This window comes from Vitis vinifera, chromosome 12 (assembly GCF_030704535.1).
Source record: "Vitis vinifera cultivar Pinot Noir 40024 chromosome 12, ASM3070453v1".
Lineage (NCBI taxonomy): Eukaryota > Viridiplantae > Streptophyta > Magnoliopsida > Vitales > Vitaceae > Vitis > Vitis vinifera.
In genome coordinates this window covers 20,565,395-20,587,942 of record NC_081816.1, presented here as the reverse complement: position 1 = coordinate 20,587,942, position 22,548 = coordinate 20,565,395, and the positions used below count along the sequence as shown (strand labels likewise).

Sequence of the window (22,548 nt, the reverse complement as noted above, 5' to 3'; positions counted from 1 at the left end):
TTACAGTTGAATAAACTTCCACTTCAAGATTGCAGAAACGTCAATGGAAAAAAGCAGACCCAAATACTTTGTAATACTGTCGCACATGAAGAGATCTAGTGATAGTGAGCACAAACCATAAATATGGAGCCAACCATGCAATTCAATCCATGGTAGCAGACATCCAACACCAAGCTAGTGGAGAACAGTCTAGGTCGTGACACAGGACACATGGTGTTTACGGATGATCATGCCATAATCACTTTTACGTAGCATAAACTAGGTAAGTGGCATGCAATGACTGGCCATGGGAATTTGCAAAATAAGAAATTACACCCCTTTTTTCATTAGGCACTTTGTTATGAAATTCTATGTTGCACGGGTTCAGGTATAAGTGTCTGATGGGGATATGTATCTCGGTATCTGATCCTTCACAATTCAAATTTTAGAATATGGGGGAACTCAGCTAAAAAGGATCCAAAAAAGGGGCATGGGTGTTAGGATACGGCATAATAAAAGAAAAATCAATTAAAAACAAATTGGAAGTGAAGATATCCTTTTTAAAAGATGTCATCTTTTCCCTCTAATCCCTTTTTTATCCTTTTATCCCTAAATATTCTGACAAAGATTCACTTTTCAACTAACTCTTCTTTTTCTCTAATGTAATTATTACTAAGAAGGTTAAAACACTGAAAGGATATCAATAAAAAAATCAAACAGTCACACCCAAAGTAAAATAGAAGTGTCCAACAAGGATCATATACCCATACCTGTGTAATGTCCTTCAACACAGGTACATTGGATGAAATTGAAGGATCCAGGAATAAAAGTTCTAACAAACAAAATGTTTGAACAAACGAGGTTGATTTTTCCCTATTCATAGGCCTGAACCTAAATTGGTTACAGAAAATAATGGGAACACTCATGAACATGAATTTTCAAACAAGAAACTCTTGTCCCAACTCAGTAAAATCCAGGTAAATGACAGTTAGTCAAAAGGTTAAAACAAAAATGAAATAAAATGCAACCCCAACCTTATTAATACTAAAAAAAATTCCCGATCCCAATTTCTGGTGGGTGGTGATTCATTTTCGCAAATTACTACAGTAGTCACTTGTGATAATAGCTCAAGGAGAAAGCAGACTACGAAAAAATGACAAATGTAAAACAAAAGGCAAAAACTAAGAATAAATAAAAAATAAGAAAGCAAACAAATGAATGAAAAGAAGCAAATACCAAATTGGATATATCCTCCTCAACTTGACCATCCTCCGCTTTGGAAACTTGGAGTTCACCACCACTCATTTCAACCATCTTGATGAATGTTGTAGAATACAGTATTACTCCAAATCTCATTGGGAGATTGTTTTCATACATGGATATAATCATATCAACAGACTGGAAATGTCACACAAAACAAAATTACATGATTAGATTCTGCAACATAAACAAAAATAATACAAATAAAAAGACATTTTCAAGGATATCAAATAATTAGCAAGCAAATTGAACTTACCTCAAGTCCACAAACTGAGGCAGGATCAAGAACATAAACTGCATGGAACAAATTCTTGCGGATGTAACGTAATTGGCCAGGGAAAACTGGCATCAAGATCTTCATCAAAGACGAGTTAGAAAGTATGTTTCCAGAGAAATCCATCAAAAGCATATCTTCACATAAAACAACTATGATTGAAAAACTTGTACCTCATTTATATTGCTTCGCCATCGCCTGTACCTTGCATCCTCCTCCAAGTCATTGAGATAATGAACATGGGTCGAGCGGAAATCAATACGAAACATATTTGACTCAGGAGGAGGTTGAGTTGCTAGGAGCTTCTGAACAGTGCTTTGAGGAATCTAAATTTTTAACAATTGTAATTAGTTCATAATGGGACTCATCTAGAAAAGGAAGGAATGCAAAAAAATAACTAGAATAGAGGGGAAATTCAATTGGCCTTTCAAAAGGTGAATTTTTAGCATCACAAGCATCATCTAGATGAACAGTTCATTCTGGAAGTACAGACTTTAGGTCTGTACAATTAGGCATCAGGCAGTTAAAAGGCCTAGCTTGTCTACCTTACCTTTCCTGCACCAAACTCGGAACTCTACTGATCTTACCTAGAATTATTCACAATTTTCATAGATAAAATAAGCAACTTCTACAATTAACTTTCCAATTAATTCCCAAATTTCATTGAAGATTCAAATCTACTTGATGTTTTGGAATTATATCAAATTCAAAACTTCTTTCAAATAAGGTCCAATGCGTCTTATCAACTTTATCCAATCTTTAAACAAATTTTACACATTATCTCAAATTTGAAATCTTGAAAAACCTCTCCTATTTTGGAAGGCTAAAAACTCTATTAGTACTTCAATATAGCTTTGATTGAGTCAGGTGGTCTACAATCATATCTTAAAGTTTAAAGCTTCTGCCATACGGCCCTCTAGGTGGTGTCAAATAACTGCTTAAAACATTGGCATGTAGTCCTCTTGCATCTGTCTCTTTGTGTGCACCCAGAGAGATCCTGGGCCCAAAACTAGCAACAGAAGCCATAAACCCCAAATCTGAATTCAAACTCTGGGTCAGAGCAGGATTCCAAGAAGAGATATATTTCCATTCAAGCTGTCTTCAGGTACAAGAGCAGACAAAAAAGATTAACCAGCACACAACTACTCATCATTAGGCAAGACTCATTCCTGAAATCCAAAACTGGCGTTATGGAGTCAAACCCAAATATGGTAGGAGTTAGGAAGGCTATTGAAGATGAATGCTTACCATTTACAAAGAAAAGAGGAAAAAACATAGGAAAGAAGAAACTTGAACAAGGTGCAAAATGACTACTAAAACCAGAAATGATCCAAGGTGTCTAGAAGAACTGAAGAAAAAGACTCCAATCCTTTTAAATAGGGCCTAGGTCCTTTTAGATTTTGAGAATATGTGGTTATCTCATGTTGATTTTAAGACTGATGTTAGATCTTGGTAAAGAGATCCACCTGTTGACAGATGAGATGAGAAGGTCATTGCCATTCATGAAAGCAAAATTAAAAAATTGGAGGAAGGAAACCTTTAGGGATATAAAAGAGAAGAAAGACACTATCTTAAAAGACATTCCCATGGTAGATTCTTGTGAAGGGGAAGGTGCTTTGACAAGTGAATTAGCAGCATTGAGACATGCTAGAAAGATTGAACTTGAGCAATTGTCATTAAGAGAGCTAGGGTAAAGTGGGTCAAAGGAAGGGGTTTACAACTCCAAGTATTTCAGTAAAGTGGAAAATGGTAAGAGGAAAAAGAAATATATCAAGTCTCTTGTGTTTGTAGATGGGGCGTTGTTGGAGGATCAACAAAGTATAACAAAAGAGATTTTGAATTTCTTTGCCAGCCTATGCAACAAATCAATTGAGGATACTTGGAGGTTAGAAGGTTGGATTGGTCTTCAATCTCTTAGTTGGCTACAGCATCCTTTACAGAAGAGGAAATCTGAGGAGCAATTTTTCAGATTGGACAAAGAAAAAGCTCTAGGTCTTGATGGTTTTACCTTAGCTTTTTATAAAGAAAGTTGGGACACCACCAAGTGAAATGGGATTTCCTAATGACAATCACGGAGAAAATGGTCATTGGATTAGATAGATCAAATGGTGCATCTCCACAACAAAATTTTTAGTTCTATTTAATAGTTAATGGGACTCAACCTAGATTTTTTTAGAGCCCCAGGGTGTTGAGCAGGGGAACCCTGGTGCTTAGTCGAATTCTTAGGAGAGCTAGGAAGGGGGCTTAATCTAGGGCTTCAAGGTGGGTAGTAGAGGAGGTGAGGGGTTAGAAACGACCCATCTCCTGTTTGCTTATGTTGCCCTGATTTTTTGTGACACTAGTCAAGAATATTTAGAGTATCTAAGTCGGTCTTTTATGTGGTTTGAGGTAATATCCAAATTGAAAATTAATCTAAAGAAAAGTGAGCTAATTTTGGTTAAGAGGAGCTGAAAATGTGAAGGGTCTTGCCACTACGTTGGGATGTAGGGTGGAGCATCTACCCACCATACATCTAGGCTTGCCTTTGGGAGCTCCTTTCAAAGCAGTAAGGGCTTGGGATGGAATGGAAGACGATTCCAAAAAAGGCTCACCATGTGGAAGAGGCAATTTTTTTCCAAAGCAAGGAGACTCGCCCTAATAAAAGGGACTTCGTTTAGCCTACCAATCTACTTAAAAAGGCGATTCCAAGATTAGATCAGATTCAAAGGAATTTCCTTTAGGGTGGATGTGCAACAATGAAAAAACCTCATTTGGTTAATTGGTCCATGGCCTACTCGAACAAAAAATTTGGGGACCTTGGCATTATCCTTTTTTTTTTTATGAGAAAAAACAATGTAATAAATTAAGTTAGGTATCAAGAGGTACAAAAGAAGGATGAGGAATGAGGAATCCTCCAAAAAATAAAAAAACACTAAACAAAAGGTATGAACCTCCAAAGTGTTAAGTAAACCTATACAACTATGAAGTACCACAACCCATATGGGAATAACAAACCTCCAAAGTACTAAGGATTAGGCCTTGGCATTATAAACCTCTCTAGTCTCTACTCTAAACAAGGCACACCTTAGCAAGTTGAGTTCGAGATACGCCACCACGAGGGAATCCCTATGGAAAAGTGTTATAGCACAAAAGTTTGGGAAGGGGAAGTGGGATTGCACTCAAAGCCTATCAAAAGAAAGATATTAAAAAGTGGGATAGTGCTTAAAGGTTTTGAGGAGTGGTTATAGGGTGAGCATGCGAAATGCTATTAGAAATGGGAGGGAGTCCTTTATAAGCAAATCTCATTTCTCGGTGGGCAATGGAACAAGGGTCAAATTTTAGAAAGATAGATGGTGTGGTAACTCGTCATTAGAAGAGTCTCTTTCGACTTTATTTTTTATAGCCAATGATAAAGAATCATGGGTAGCAAAGGTGTGGGAGCAAATAGGAGAGAGAGGTCAATGGAGTCCCCACTTCTCTAACCACTTTCATGATTGGAAGATCAAAGGAGTGATAGCATTTTTGAAGAATTTTTCAAAGAACCCGATTAGGAGAGAGGAGGATGACGTAATGGGGTGAAAGGAATCCAACAGTGGTAAGTTCCAAGTCAAATTCTTCTACCACTCCTTAAGCATACCTGTGAAGATGGGATTCTTTACATGGGAAGCAACATAGAGTTGGATTTTAGCAATTGATCAACTTAAAAGTAAGGGATGAACAATGTCGAATTGATGCTATTTGTGCAAAGTTGAGGAAGAATCAATTGATCAATTACTTCTTCACTGCCCTAAAGCATCCTATGGTAGCTTTTTTTTTTTTTTTTTTTTTTTTGGTGTGGTTTGGTTTATGCACTCCATAGTAAGAGGAAATCTGTTGAGTTGGCACGAATTTTTCATGGAAAAGAAAAAATAATTAAATAAATAAATAATTGGAGGGCTACCCCTTTGTGTTTGTTTTGAACACTATTGAAGGAAAAAAAACAGAAGGTCTTTTGAAGATTTAGAATAGTCAGAACAAAAAATTAAATCATCTTTTATGAATACTTTTTTTGGAATGGGTCAAAGTGTACACAGATGAGAATTCTTAATCTATGATATGCTTTTTTGATTGGCCTAACTCAAAGTAAGGAGTCATAACTTGTTTTTTTGTATATATATATATATGCTAAACTTATCCAGATTATGCTTAATCTTAACTGAACCAGCATCCACAAGGATTTGTTCATAAAATTCCCTTGTTTTTCAAAAATCACCAGAGAGATAATGAAAATTTCATGAAAAGCTCTTGTGGCTATCTCTCTGGGGTTATATATATATTTACATATAATGACAAGAAATTTCCTTCTTTTCTTCTCTTCAAGGATTTTTATATTAGCCTCATAGCTTGTTGGTTTCAAGCTTTCTTAAATGGAATTATAGAAACCTGATTTAAAATTAGATCAGCAAGGTTTCCACCTTGAGTCCAAGCTTTAGCATGTAACAACTAAACCCATTAAGTCAACTGTTTTTTTTTTTTTAATCAAAAACAACAATTTCATTCAGTGATATGGTAAATATTAAGAAGGATAAGACTTCCTCCCAATAAGTACAAAAGCCTCTATACAAAGTCTGATAAAAAAGCCAAAGAAGTAATACTAGTTTAAAAAAGCAAATCCATCTGCACCCATCTAATGGTTAGAACAACACTAGCTATAGGCACCTGGTAATTTAACAATGTATCAAGAGCTTTGGTTACTAAAAGTCTCAAATTAACCATTAGTTTCCAACACAAGTACCCCTCAAATTCTCTAATTTTTAACTGTTAGATCTACATTCAGATACCCCATCTGAGTAAATGATCCTTCTCATCTCCCAACCAGCACAAAAGGAAGTCTACTTGGAGGACCTAGGAACTTCACAGAAATCTGAAAAATGATTAAGAAACATGCTAGAATATTGTGGAAATCTCGTATGATTTGGGGGGTGATTTGTAGGATATTATGGTAGAAGATTGAGGCCCCAATTAGATCTGATATTTAGGCTAAATGTTTGGTTTGATTTTTATATTTCCATATTTTGCTCTCTATGTAAATGTTAAATAGAAACCCGATTATGTAAAATACACATGATTGAATATACAATTGTATTATTCCCAGTTTCTACATGGTATCAAAGCACGGATTGCTCTAAAACCCTAATCAATCCATGGCTGCCCAAAAAGGAGACAGCCATGAGTCCAGTCAATCGGCAACCCATGAAAGAGAGTCGGAGATAAACTCCTCCATGGGCTCGGTCGGTGCATTTGACAACTACCCACTCCATTTTACCGTTGAAAAATTGAACGGTAAGAATTAAAAAGAGTGGGCACAAGTAATCAAGCTTGTTATTGACGGAAAGGGAAAGCTAGGGTTTCTTACCGGCGAGACTCGGCGACCACCTCCGACTGATGCAGCAGCATCCCAGAAATGGCGGTCTGAAAACTCCTTCATCACCTCATGCTTGATCAACTCCATGAAGCCAACCATTGGCAAAACGTATATGTTCCTCCCGGCGGCAAAGGATGTGTGGGGTGCGATACGGGAAACATACTCTGATGCCAAGAATGCTCCCCAAATCTTCGAACTCAAGATGCGACTCTGGCAGATGAAGCAAGGAGATCGGGAAGTCACGGAATACTACACCGAGATGTTGGGTTTGTGGCAAGAACTCGATTTCAGCCGCAAAGAGGAATGGGAGCGCACGGGTGACAATGTGCGATTCAAGAAGAAGATGGAGAACGAGAGAGTCTTCGAGTTTCTAGCGAGGCTGAACCACAAGCTTGACAACGTTAGGAGCAGAGTTCTTAGTCGTCGGCCGCTGCCCTCCATCTGAGAGGTCTTCTTTGAGGTGCGACGTGAGGAGAGCAGAAGGAAAGTGATGTTGCGAGAACATCTCACTTCTGGCCCCGAGGCTTCAACACTTGTAACCCGTGGGCCTCATGCTGGATCTGGCCCAAGACAGTCTTAGAGGACTTATTGTGAGCATTGTAAGAAAACGGGCCACACTAAAGACACTTGCTAGACTTTACATGGCAAGCCTGCGGATTGGAAGTCCAGACAACCCAATAAAGCCCATAGTCATCAAGCCTCCACCAAAACCTAGGCAGATAAAACACCCATAGAAAATCATCAGTCAGCTTCTAGTGTGGGGTTTAATTCCAACCAGTTTGCGAAATTATATGAGCTTTTTTCTAATTTCCAAGCCTCTGGTCAATCTTCTACTACTCTGTCCTCTAGTTCTTTAACCCACAAAGGTACCTTTCTGACAGCACTTAGCACCACGTCTCATATTACTCCCTGGATTATTGACTTTGGTGCATCTGATCATATGATTGATGCTCATCATTTATTTTCTACATACTCTCCTTGTGCCGGTAATTTAAAAGTAAAAATTGTAGAAGGTACTTTATCCCTAGTTGTTGGCAAAGGGAGTATTTGTATTTTTGAATCTATTACTCTCAACCCTATCCTACCTATTCCTAATTTATCTTGCAATTTGTTGTCTATTAGCCAATTAACCAAACAGTCTAATTGCTCAGCTAAATTCCTACCCTCTCATTGTGTTTTTCAAAACCTATCATCTGGGAAGACAATTGGCAATGCTAAGGAACGTGAGGGGCTATATTACTTCAACGAAGCTAATGTGTGTGGACAGTGTCCTACTATTTGTAATTCTACATCTAGTCCTGGGGAAAGTGAACTTTTGTTATGGCACAAAAGGATGGGTCATCCTAGTTTTCAGTACTTGCAACACTTATTTCCTTCACTATGTTCAAATAAAGCTTCATGGGATTTTCAGTGTGAAGTGTGTGAACTTGCCAAACACCATCGTGCATCTTTTCCTAAATCTAAGTATAAATCACCCATACCATTTACTCTAATTCATAATGATCTATGGGGACCCTCACATACCCCTAATAGGACCCATAAAAAATGGTTTATTACTTTTATTGATGATCACGCTCGCCCGTGTTGGGTATATTTGTTGACAGATAAAACTGAGATCCGATCAGTCTTCATGAACTTTCACTCTATGATACAAACTTAGTTTCACAACAAAATTCAAATTCTTCGTACTGATAATGGTATTGAGTATTTCAATCACTCCTTGAGCACTTATCTACAAGAAAATGGTATTATCCATCAAAGTTCTTGCGTTGACACCCCTCAGCAAAATGGGGTTGCAGAACAGAAATAGAGACATATTCTTGAAGTTGCTCGTGCCTTGCTGTTTACCTCTCACATGCCCTCACAATTTTGGGGTGACTCCATTTTGACAACCACATACCTAATTAACCGAATGCCAAGTCGGATCATATGTTTTGCCACACCTCTCCAGAAATTCCAAGAGTTTTTTCCCCATTCTAGACTCAGTGCACATCTTCCACTTCGTGTCTTTGGGTCCACTGTGTTTGTCCATGCTCACACACCTAAGCAGAACAAATTGGATCCCAGAGCGCTTAAATGTGTCTTTCTTGGCTACTCTTCCACACAAAAGGGCTACAAATCCTATGACCCAATTTCACAGAAGCTATATGTTAACCTAGATGTCACATTCTTTAAGCATACTCCCTACTACTCGCTTCAGGGGGAGTCCGTGAGTGAAACTAGACCACCCTTAACCTTAGACTACCTCTACGTTGCTATGTTCGAATCCACTTCGTGCCTTATATCTACCCCTTCGCCTAATATAGAAGGACACTTGAACTCAAGGGGAGATACGGAAATACAGACAAATAGGGAAACACTCGTCTACTCAAGAGGGCAAAATCGAAGTCTAATGAGACACTCACCTCCGAAACACTAAAAGAGTCATAACCGGTGATAGCTCCAACCCCTCGAGAGTCTGACTCCAATCCAGATCAGATAACAGATGACTTACCCATTGCTCTTAGGAAGCAACCTCGTTCATGTACTCTCCATCCTATCTCGAAATTTGTGTCGTATAATACTCTTTTTGCAAAGTGTCATGCTTTTACGACTAACCTTGATAGAATCCAGATTCCTAAAAACATTCAAGAAGCCTTGGAGATTCCAGATTGGAGAGAGGCAATGGTGGAAGAAATAAGGGCATTGGAAAAAAATGGGACTTGGGAAGTGATGATGACTTTGCCGAGAGGGAAGAAACCAGTGGGTTGTAAATGGGTATTCACAATGAAATATAAAGCGGATGGCACAGTAGAACGATACAAAGCCCACCTGGTTGCAAAGGGGTTCACTCAAACCTACGGCATCAACTACACCGAGACATTTGCACCAATGGCAAAGCTGAACACTATACGAGATCTCTTATCCTTGGCAACAAACCTAGACTGGCCACTCCATCAGTTTGATATCAATAATGCCTTTCTGAATGGTGAGCTGGAAGAAGAAGTGTTTATGACGCTACCACCAGGGTTTTGTAAGGAAGAAGAAAAAATCAGGGTATGCAAATTGAAGAAATCTCTGTATAGTCTCAAACAATCTCCAAGAGCAAGGTTCGATAGATTTGCAAAGGTGATTAAGAACCAAGGATACCAACAGGGACAATTAGATCATACTATGTTCTTCAAACAGTCCAACAATGGAAGGATGACCATTCTAATCGTGTATGTCGATGACATCATTCTCACTAGAGATAACACATGAGAAGTGGAGAGGTTGAAGAAGGTCTTAGCCACAGAGTTTGAGTTAAAAGATCTGGGTCAAATGCGGTATTTCCTAGGAATAGAGGTCGTCAAATCAAGGAAGGGAATTAGTATCTCCTAGAGAAAGTATGTACTTGACTTGCTGATTGAGACTGGCATGCTTGGTTGCAAGCCAAGCGATACCCTTATCAAGGCAAGAAAAATGACAGAAAGCAACGGAAAACCCGTGGATAAAGAGGGATATCAACGACTAGTAGGTAGACTGATCTACCTTTCTCACACTAGACCAGACATTGCTTTCGCCATAAGCGTGGTTAGCCGGTACATGCATTCACCAAAGGAAAGTCACCTGGAAGCAGTGTATAACATCCTCAGATATCTAAAGGGTTCTCAGGAAGAGGACTATTCTTTAAGAAGGGTGACAGTAAGAAGGTAGAGATCTATACAGATGCAGATTAGACAGCATCAATAGAAGACAAAAGGTCTACTACCGGCTACTGTACCTATGTCTGGGGAAATCTAGTAACATAGAGAAGTAAGAAGCAGAGTGTAGTAGCCAAAAGCAGTGCTAAGGCTGAATTCAGAGCAGTTGTACAAGGTATGTGTGAAGGACTATGGTTGCAAAAACTGTTGGAAGAACTACACATTACAGTAGAGATCCCAATCAAACTCTATCGCGACAACAAAGCCGCCATTAATATTTCTCATAATCCTGTTCAACACGATAAGACCAAACATATAGAAGTGGATAGACACTTTATAAAGGAGAAAATTGAGAAGGAGACGATTTGCATGACTTATATCCCTACAAGGGAACAATTGGCAGATATATTCACCAAGGGGTTACAAAAATCTAGCTTTAAAGATTTTATTTGCAAGTTGGACATGATTAATATCTATGATCCAACTTGAGGGGGAATGTGGAAGTCCCGTATGATTTGAGGGGTGATTTATAGGATATTGTGGTAGAAGATTGAGACCCCAATTAGATCTGATATTTAGGCTAAATGTTTGGTTTGATTTTTATATTTTCATATTTTGCTCTCTGTGTATATGTTAAATAGGGACTCAATTATGTAAAATACACACGATTGAATATACAATTGTATTATTCTCAGTTTCTACAAATATGAACTACTACACATTCAAGAATCCATGGTTCCTTTAAATTGCCTCTTCTTTTCTTCAAGCACAGGCACAAATGCAATTTTTTTTTGTAGGCAACAAAAGCAAATATACAATAATTCAAACACATAAACAATGAAACAATATTAGCCTAAGGTTCACGGTTTTTTTACCTTCAATTTTGAAAATTGATCAGCTAATGATAGCTCCTGATGAACCATGTCCATTAGCCTGTCAAAAGGATAATACAAAGGTGCTATAAAAAGTTAAGAAATGACAATATAGTTGTAATTAATGAAGACATCCAAATGAGTATCCAATGCACAATAAAAATTAGTGAACAAATGGATCATGGGACAAACATGGACACAGGTTTTATATTTTAATGAGAACACAAGGCATTAGAAATAGCAACTCCCACAAGAAGGTTAACATGGAAGATAAGCTTCCAAAAAAGAGAATTATAACTTTCAACCCTCATGTTTTTATCATGTAAGAAGCATAAAAAAAAAAAAGAAATAAATAAATAAAAAATTAAGCTCTTCTACTTCTTCATTATGAGTTACCCCCACTATATTTAGATGTTCGAAAACATTTTCAACATTTTTTTTATCAAAAAAAAAAAAAAATCATTAAAAGAGTAAACAAGAGAATGATGAGAATACAAAACCTGATCAAAAGAAAGGAAAAGAAAAACAATCCAAAAGACATCAAAACGTCTCAACACGGCTATTTTAACCTTTTTGATCTATATATCAAAAATCAACAAGAAGGTTTGGAGTGTAGGCCCCTTATGCATATTATGGACAGTTTGGAAGGCAAGGAACAGAATTGCATTCCATGACGAGATGTTTTCAATCCAAAGGCTAAAAAGAGCTTTTGTTTTATTTCTTTGGTCAGAAATTAAGTTGTTTAAAGATGATTTTCCTCCAACTTTAGTGAGTTTCTTTGATTAGTTGGGCACTTATTGAGGCTCTAATTCTTTTGGTAAATTTTTCTCCTGTTTGAGCCTTGGAGGCAGAGGAAGGTTTGTTTCTTGTATCCATTGGGTTGTTCTTTTGGCAGCTCTTTTTATACAATTTAATTCTTTATCTATCAAAAAAACACACAAAATGTAACAATCCGGAATAAGGGCTTTGAAAGGTCTTCTCACCTAAAGCAAGCCATTGGTATCAACCTTTTTGTTGGCCATTTACCAAGCAAATGTCTTGACCTCTGATGGGGCTTTTAATTTCCATATGAAATTAGCAGGAGAAAAGAAAACTAAAGTTGAATGATTAGATAAGGCTAGGAAAAAAGATTTGACAAAAAATAAATCTATATTGAAAGGGAGCTTGTTTTTTGGTTGATTGGCTTAACTCCAAGTAAAGAGAGGGAGCTTTTCTTTTGGTTTTTTCTCTTCTTTTTTGTTTGTCTATTGGTGCTTATTGTACACATCATGTGTACTCTAATGTACCTTTTCTTTGGTCCTATTAAATATATCCAATTTTTCCTAACAAAAAAAAAAGACTAGGGTTAAACCTTTAATAAAGTACAAGCTTAGTTAACTATTAATTAAATGGAGAGGGAAGAATGAGATTGAGAAGAGGAACTAAAGGAGTTGTTGGCCATTGTAATGATTGAACTCATATATAATAATTAATTCCATATTATAATAAATAAAGGAAAAAGACCACTATAATTGATAGATGAAGAAAAAAAACGCATAGACATTAACATTGATGTGAAGGATAATAGAGTAAAAGAATATGATTATTATTACTAGGATGATCCCACTTATGATAGCAATGGTAGTGTTGAATAATAAAAAAAGAAGCCATACAATTCATAATAACCAAATTATTTTTTTATCATTATCAGTAGTTTCTATTGTTGTTGTTATTGTTGTCATTCTTCGTATTCTTCTTGTTGTTGACGCCTCATCTCATTTAGGCAAAATGCCTCAATACTGACTTTGACCTTTTAAAACATTGGCAACTAATAATATATTTTATGGATTTAAGACATTTAACTTTTAACAATTTATTCCATAATATGGCTTAATTTTATTGCCTTGAAATAATAGTTTTATTTAATGGGAGTGGGCTTTTTCTTTGACAACTAGTAAGAACCTGAGTTGCCCGTAGGCTTGGCATGGGTTGAGAATTGTCAATCTGATCTTAGGTTGGGTTTGGCATGGATTAAACATATTGATAAACAGATTCGGCATGAGTTAGCTTTCCATTCACCCAACTGGCCCACATTGCAGCCCAAATTCCCACTGTTTCTGCCCAATTAGAAACTGATAGTCACCTCCACCTAAAATCATCAAGCTAAACCATGATGCTTGCTCCCATGAAAATCCAAGAGAATGGGGTATTAGTGGAATCTTGAGAAACTATGAAAGCAACATTACCACCATCTTCCCATATGCTCAATCATGGAGAAGCCATAAAAGTGAAGAGATCTCCATTGGTAGCCTTAGAGGAAGTCTGTGATCAGCCCTGAGCATGAAGAAAGGGATCTCTATTAATTGAGTCAAAGAAGGAGATGCCTCTTCCATTTCTGGATCCTTCTCAACTTCAGCCTAAAAGCCATGCAATTTGCTTTTATTGCACCCTTTGGTTGTTTCTGCCCTTTCTTTCCTCTTTGTACATTTCTTTCATCATCAACAAATTTAGTTTGGTATCAAAATGACTAAAAGGGGGAAAATTTTGACAATCAAAAAGTCAAGCAGAAATCAGCTTTCTTTATGAACACATCATCTTAAATACTTACATGATATTAAACATAAGGTGGCTTCAGGGTTTTAAAAGAACATATGAAAGGATCTTATGTAGATGCTGAAAAACCTGCTTAACTCCACTTGCATATATCCCAGCCACTTCAGGGCTACTTGCATCCATCAACTGTCAGGTTCACATTCATAAAGCTGGAACCATGGATATTATGTTAGCTATCCACCAAAGACTCCCGACCTTTCTCCAGGTATGAGACCAAGTTTTTGAAGTATCACACTCAACATGAAACAGTTGAAGTTGGCTTCAATTTTGGAGGAAATGAAAATACAGAATGATATTGCATGGGAACAGAACACACTGAACTTGGATCAAGTCTTCAATTTTTATTTTTTTTATATAATTATTCTTTTTACTTTTTCAGTTTTTCTTTTATAGGATAGACTAAGTCAACTTACCATCTCAAAATATGTTGAATGGAAGATGCTATATGGGATCAACCCAAACTACAATCCTACTATGAGAAAAAGTTTGGTCAAACAGAGTCCTTAACAATGTGTTCTAGGAATAGCTAATTATCACATTTCATAGTTATTCCACATCCTGTATCGATAACCCAGTTAGTCACATGTCTAGAAGCAGTTAAATATCAAAAATATTAACGACTAGCCATAATTATTTATAAATCAAATTGCTGCTAATCAGAGGCCAAGAACTGAAATCAAATAAATTAATAAAAATATTGTTTAAGCAAAGAAGATAGTAATATGTCTAATCCTTATCATGTACGCTCAGGGCTTCAAAACAGTGAGCCCAGCCCAAAAACTGAAATATAAGAGAACATAATTTCAAAGCTGTCAAATATCAAATTACTACAAACAATCAGGATTAAGTGTAAGATCTTCAGCATTAAATCGAAAGAGAAATTAGGAGGAGCAAAAGCTTACAGATAAAGGTCAATATCATCAATATTGATTATAGCACCATTCAGAGCCATTAATGATTTGCCAGGTGGGATCATTCGCTGGTTTGCAATTATTTCATCTTTAACTGAATCATTGAGCTGCAAAATGTTCAGCACCATACCATTTAATCAGGATGTCTAAAAGCATTAGATATCCTTGGAACAAACTTTCCATGTTTCAACAGACACCTTTTTAGATCATTTAGGACCTGCAACATCTTAGTAGGATGATTTACCTTCATGCGAGATAAGGAAGAAACTACACTAGGGAAATTTTGGTTGATCTCTTGCATTGACTGCAGAGGATCAGAGGCATGAACTATCCTCTGTGCAGTTTGATGTCCTAAATCTGTTAAAAAGTCATCATTAGGCAAATTTCAGTTATTTTAAATAATTAATCCAAATCAGATAATTTTCATGACCAATAGTGACAAAAATTTAAACCCCAAATCATATACTTTTCATCAACAGTCATGATAAATACCCTTTAGCTCCCAAACATCAAGAGTATCTGATATTGTTGATGACAAGAGATAATCCCTAAAAGCCATTATCTCAGATGACAGCTCAGGTTTGCGTTCCTGCATATTGACAAACACAGTAGTGAGGGGGGGAAATTGATAGACAACACCAACATGGACTAAAAAGCACCAAAGAGAGGGGTGCACCCTATGTATCCAGGCAGTGTACGTAGAGCATCACAATACCAGCACCAAAAGACATGAACAAGAACAGCCTACAAATCAAGCCAAGCTATCCACAAGGAAGAGCATCTAAGAAATCTAGAATAGAGGGGCCCTCCATTTCCAATGATACATGGGACCACTCCAATAGTGATTTAATCAAGAACTCCTTCAATCTTTGATCTGAGAACTCTTCTTCATCGAAAATCTATCAGTTACACTCTTTTCATATGCACCAAAATAAGAAAACCGGAGCCATATACCAAACAACAATTCTTCTCTTCTTATCCAGCCCCTTAAATCTCCACTCAAGGAGTTTTCTCACTGAAACTGGGAACACTTATTTCAAGCTAAAGACTACTAAAAGAAAAGTCCAAAGCACTCTTGTTTTATCACAATGAACAAAGATATGATTGGTTGATTCTTCATCGTCTTTACAAAGGTTGCATCTGTTGACCATGGACCATCCCTCCTTCATTAACATATCTACTGTTACAATTGTCCTCCAAACAGTTTCCCATGCAAAAGAAAAAAAAAACACATTCTCAAGGGAGCCCAGGATCCTCAAATCTCTTTGGCTAGGAATACTATATTACCCTAAGCACTTAAGGATTTATAGTATACTTGACACTAAAATTTCCCCTCCCATCCTCTTTCTAAAGTAAAAAGTGTCTTCTTGCACTCTCAAAGGGTGAATAAGATCTAAAAATTGGGTTAGCTCCTTTATCTCTCAATCTTGGAAGGGTCTTCCGAATTGAACCTCCCAATGACCACCTCCACCGGTATCCCATAAATATGCAACTGTAGCATTATTGGAAAAGGCTATTCTGAAAAGCGAATAACCTAAACTCCCTTGTCCATCTGTCACCAAAATTTTGTATGTCTACCATTTTTTATTCATTGATTCTTCACTCCCCTTGAGTATGACACGCCACTTCAAATTGAAGGCCTTGAAAGACCTCCAATTCTAGGCATATAATTAGTATTAATCTTCTTCCAAGCTACAAGTCAAACAAAAGTCTTTCTTTAGGAGGGGCTTTAGATCTCCCAATAATGTTCGAAAAGGCAAGAAATGGATTTGATAGAATTCAGACGAGCTCAGAAGAATGAACCGTACAAACTTGGAGAGATCAAAGACCAAACTATCACATCAAGCTGTGAAGGTAATAGATACACTTAGACTACAAAAGACATAATAAAATCTGGTTCCTTAATTTCATAATCCAAAAGGTCTCAGCATAAGGTAAAGTTCCAAGACAAAAAGAGGAAGTGGAAGTGACAAAATCAACAAAAGCATGGAAGTCTCTTATCCTTGCCACACAAAAGAGATTTAAGTATTAAAGACAAAAGGGTAACTCACTACACCAAGTGTCTTCCCAAAAGTGGATTTTTTTTCGTCACCCACAACCAAATGAGTAAAGAGAGAAATCAAAGGCGATTTGAGCTATAACCTTCCTAGGCAACAATGCAATGGCGTGATAATAGTGTTCGCATCCTAATCGTTAGAATGTGACCCATAGATACTCAAATTCACCTTGTGTCATCTAGCATACTTCTCCCTTGGAAACCTCCATGGCCACTTTCCTTCCTTGGGGATATCATACCTACAGTTACACCCTTCCCTCTTAGGTCTACACACAAGGTTCCAACCCACAAGGTGAATTCTCTCTTTCCCCTATTCCTGAAGCAAGAAAATCTCTGCAAATATTTAATCCCAAAACTCGTTTTTAATGGAATTTTAAAAACTGACAGAAAATAAAATAGAAATGAGTAACAACCAATGACGAATGAAATATTCTGTCACCAAAAGAAAAGTAGACTCTCTTCCAATCATTTATAAGCTTCAAGAAATCCTTTCTAAGACTGGATGTCAAAGGGAAACTACAGTTGGATTCCCTCCTTATAGGAAAACCAAAACGGGCATAGGCCTATCAAAGACCCAACAATATAAAAGGGAAGCTAAAGCCAGAAGTTGGTCTTCACTAACATTGATACCTAACAAACACCCAAAAAGGATTGTTCTCTAATATGCTTAATTTTTTTCCTTTTCCAGTTTTACTTATTACAAAAACATAAAGGCATTTCCAAACTTGTGTTTCTGTAACATTTCAGGATCAACTAAAATTCTCTGAATCATGTTCTGAACTGTATAGAAGTTAAATAAGGATCCCAAAGCAACTATAGGTGCACCTAATCACAACTCCAAAACATCAATAAGCTACAGATTAACTTTCCAAGATATTGCGGGAAAAGAAAAGAACAAAAGGAAGTGCTTCCTTGCCACTTGTCTTCCTTAATTGCAGATGGTCTAAATTTTCCTTCTCCTTTTCAATCTCTGTTTCAGTAAAGGGTTAAGAGAGGTAAGAAATTTCCTGGTCTTCAAAACTCAGAAACCATGAACCAATGGTTGGAAGTTGGTCTCACACAAGCATTATTTTTTTCTTTTTCTTTTTCTTTTTTCCCTTTTTTTTTCTTTTTTTCTGATAGGCAAATAAGAAAATATATTAGAAGCACCTAAGAGGAGACCTGTTGATGTACACACAATACACACCAAAAGGCTAACCAAGGAAAGGGAAAACAAAAAACAAACTCCCTCTCCTTACAGGAAGCTCAGTCAATCTACAAATTCTATAAAGAACATTCCATAGTAACTTATGTACACTTTAACCCATTCTCAAAAATAGACTTTGCAAATTCACTTAATGCTGAGCTAGACAGACTTAGGTGGCTTTTTTTTTTTTTTTTACTTTTTGCTGAAAGCAATTTACTTTCAAATTCAGATTGTTTTTTCACTTTCTGTTGACTTTACTTCTTTCTTAAATTTTTTAATTGAATAGAAAAAGGCAAAATATTTGGCTTTTTCTGAATGTTAAAAGTAATATATTGGTTTTCCTTTACTTTTTAATACTTAATAGAAATAAAATATTAAAAAAACAAACAACTTAATGTTTAACACTATTAAGTACTATTTAGTTTTAAGTTCTATTTAGAATTAAGTAAAAAAAAAAAAAAAAAGCACCCCCTTAGTAAATTCCCTTACATAAACTTTTGTTTTTTTTTTTTTTTTATAAATAAGCAAGCAATAGATTAAAAGGCAAAAAGTCACAAGGCATACAGGGAGTATACACAGCAGCCTAACCCAAAAAACACAAAAAACAAACACCCTCACCAGCCCTTAAGTGGACGCTAGCCACTCCAAAAGCCTAAGAGAGACAAGGACTCCCCACCAATGTACACCTGAGCACAACTCCAAAGATTACAAACAAAAGAATTTTTGAGCTTCTGTATAGCTAAAGACCCTCCCCTAAAAGCTAACCTATTCCTCTCTTTCCAAACCGTCTTTGTTAATATGATAATTCGCTTTTGTCCTTGATGTAAATTCCCTTATTTTTCATAATTTCCAATATGCTACTTCACTTGTTATTGTTTAGAGTTCCTATACCCCTTTGTTAATCCCCTTAACGGTCCTTCTAGGCAAGGTTCAGTTACAGACTAGCAGGACTTCAATGTTAGATATATTGTCTTCTCATATGTTTGGTGTTCTATTAATGTTGAGCAGTCAGAGGAAGGAAGATGCAAAAGTAATTATTAATAAAATAAAAGCTAAAAAATAAATTTAAAAAAGAAAAATTATAAAACAAAGAAATGGCTCACATAAAAAAACAACTCCATGAAGTAGCTTCACACCACTTTTGAGGTTTAGGTAGAAGTAGGTAATATTATATTACAAACTGAACAAAAGTTTAAGGGACTTTTCAGGATAACAAACCAGAATTTTAGAGAATATGAACCCTCTAACTTCTTGGCTAAGATCTTCAGTCCGAGGATCCTCTAACGTGACACCTGCAACTCAAACCTCACATTTTTAAGGAAAGCATCCTCCACTGAAAAATGAATAGAACTGAAAAAGAAATCAACTAACTAGAAAGATGGAACAAAATCTAAAAACAAAGTACTAAACATGCAAACACAAATAGGACCAAGTTCAAGAATAGAGCCCTTAGAGCCCTGACCTTCATAACTTTAACTTTTATCAGCAAGACTTAACTGACTTCCATGATGAACTTATGTCAGAGTAAATAAAATAATTTCCCAAAGAGGCTTCCATAATAGAACATTGAGAACATTCTTACAATGTTATGAAACTGCATATAAATACAAAATGTAATAAATGCTAACCAAGAAATGGGAGCACTAAGCACGGCTTAAAAAGGTAATATCACACTCACCTCCCTAAAAGTTTCTGGACTGCAGAAAACTCCCCATAACATTTCGATAAAACCACTATCCTTTCTATAGTTTATTAACACTATCACAGGCTCCCCTCATTGTCAAGCTGCCAATATCACTAAACTTTTGTTCCAAAAGACACTTTCTTAAAACCATATTTAACATGCTGATGTGAGGAAAAAACCCACATACCCTTATTTCCAATAAAAGAAGGCAAAGTAAAGATATATTAGTTTTTTTGCTGGGTCAATAGGTCAAACAACAGTAAACTCCTCTTGAAATTGGGCTTTACTGATGTCACCATCATCAATCACCTGACTTAATGGTTAGGGTAGACCTGTGACAGTAACAGTAACTGGAGGGGTGATAATTATAATTATAGAAACAAAAAGGCTATTTCCTGTAATTATTGAAAATCATTTTTGATAGGTAAATAAGAGCATGTATTAGAAACACCTAGAAACAGCGAAAACAGTACACAAGAAGTAATTGTTGAAAATCATAAAGGAGATAAATGCACTTCATCCTATAAAAAGTAAAATATGATTGCAAGGCCACTTTAAAACCAGCTTAGAACCACAGGATGACAAAACCATTTAACTCTTACATGCAAAATGATTATATATTAGGCCCGTGAAAGAGAGGCATGAGATATTTGGGGGCAAAAGCAAATGATATAAAAATAAAGATACCAGGTCAAAGAATAAGAAAATTAGAAATGAATTCCATCCATCACTAATGACAAGCACAAAAAAATAATAAAGGTATTCATGTAGTATGTCAAGTAACCATAGAAATAAGAGACCGACAAGACAAACCAAGAAGAAAAAAAGAAAAAAAAAAGATTAAGCTATTAAGCTTAAAATAACAGCTAGGTTTGGAATCCAATCAATAAAATTGTAGCCACAGAAAACAGCACAAAGTCTAGCTTTTAAAGTTTAAGCATAAGCTGAAAAAAAAGTAGATACAGAATGAGTCAACCACTCTAACCTTTCTTTATCATACTGTCATCCATAGCCTTATATTCCATATTCTTCAAAGCAAGTTCAACACCATAGCCACCCAAGTTTAAGGGATCTTTTGTACCAACAACACCACAATGGCCAATCTTTGTTTCACATCCAGAAGGTAATACAGGTCTAACAACATATTTAACTTTTCCCTGAAAATTGATTGAGCAAAATTTATCAGCACAATTAAAACAGAATAACCTGAAGACTAGATTGTTACTTCAAATGCTATAAATAATCCATAGTAAAAAAGAGAGAATAAATGGTAATCTTTCCAAATTGACTAGAAAAATGGAAGTGTTATTTCCAGAATTCTTTTGATTGCTACCAGTCTTTTAGGGTGGATCTTCAAACAGCTCCTTAATATAGGTAAAAAAAAAAATAGCTCTATCGTAGAGGAAAGTGTACATAGAACTTGAAAAGTTGATCAAAATAAGGGTGAATTAGCACCCAGACAATGCAGAAACTGAATGAGAATATGCAGCTCCTAGAGTATAGGGATTAGCGATCATCAGAAAGCACATAGCCAAATTGTTTCATTGAAACTTCCTCTCTAGTATGTTTTTCTGCTCTGCTTAAAGATTTCCCTTTTAATTAACAAATCAATATATTATGTGTCATAGTGAACATGCAATATTTTTAGTAAAGTGGGATCAGCACCACAATGTTCTATAACCTCCTTCAAATAGAAGTGCTTGACTCCTGAGCCTTTCATTTCCTTAGCCTAGAATGGGACTGAAATGCCAGGTGATAATGTCAAAAGAAGACATGGTAAGGACGTTGAAGGTCTTTGTGGAGAGAAAGACTTTCTTGGTTAGGTTGGAAGGCGAGCACGGAGGAAATTGGTGCTTGATTAAAAAGCACAGTAAAGGCTCTGTTTTTGTCTTAGGTTTTGAAAAGGATGCAGTCGGATGGATGATCGAACATTTGACGAAAGCCATCGAAATGAAGAGTCACCTAGGATTCAACAGAAAGTTCAGGGGAAAATGTTGTGTCCACTTGATGGAAGTTGGCTTCAACAACCACGGAAGGTTCATAAGGATCTCGGAGTTTGCTACCAACAGAAAATCTTCTTTTCTGATTATTCCTGAGGACGAGAAGGGCAAAGGATGGGAGAATATTAAAAGCCCGTTGTCTTCAATGTTGGTGGTTCCCCCTTCGAATGCAATCGAAAAAGGAAGGCAATATAGAGGGGAAAGATTTTCCCACAATCACATGGGTCCTCTGCATCGGTCCTTTGCGAAAGTAGTCAGTGGTGAAGGACCAAGAGGAAGAGCCTTGTTCCTGTCGAGAGGTGGGCGCAAGCCGTGGTGTGTGAACGCAATGATGATAGCGTTAAATGGGTTGAGGTTGGCCGAGCGATGGCGAGAAGCTTAGGGAAGAAAGGTATAGTAACGATTGTACCCATCTCAGGTGGAAAAGGAGTATTTTTCGTTGAAACAACAGAGGAAGCTCTCTTTCTCCAAGATTTGAGGAATTTAAGGGTTGAGGGAAGGAATATAGTCTAGTTGCGACGATGGTCGCCGAAGGAAAATTCGGAAATAGAGAGGAAGTTCAGAGGAGGCTGGATCGACTTACAGGGGTTGCCATTTCATCTATGGTTTGAGGTACACCTGAAGAAAATTGTGGAGCAGTGGGGGACGGTGACTGAAATTGATTGGCGAACGTTGAAACTGTTCGATCT

The 22,548-nt window shown here is 36.6% G+C and overlaps 1 protein-coding gene across 2 annotated transcripts in view; it reads right to left on the bottom strand.

Moving 5' to 3' along the window:
• LOC100256709 (UDP-glucose:glycoprotein glucosyltransferase) overlaps window positions 1–22,548 on the bottom strand; it is a 72,268-nt gene that overhangs the window by 34,423 nt on the left and 15,297 nt on the right. For both annotated transcript variants that reach the window (XM_010659381.3, XM_059741367.1), the window contains exons 4-12: window positions 20,845–21,016; window positions 19,394–19,467; window positions 15,426–15,522; window positions 15,178–15,290; window positions 14,925–15,040; window positions 11,434–11,491; window positions 1,687–1,839; window positions 1,496–1,594; window positions 1,216–1,377 (exon numbers count right to left, since the gene is read on the bottom strand). In XM_010659381.3, coding sequence (XP_010657683.1) covers window positions 1,216–1,377; window positions 1,496–1,594; window positions 1,687–1,839; window positions 11,434–11,491; window positions 14,925–15,040; window positions 15,178–15,290; window positions 15,426–15,522; window positions 19,394–19,467; window positions 20,845–21,016 — 1,044 coding nt within the window. The remainder of the gene's footprint in view (window positions 1–1,215; window positions 1,378–1,495; window positions 1,595–1,686; window positions 1,840–11,433; window positions 11,492–14,924; window positions 15,041–15,177; window positions 15,291–15,425; window positions 15,523–19,393; window positions 19,468–20,844; window positions 21,017–22,548) is intronic.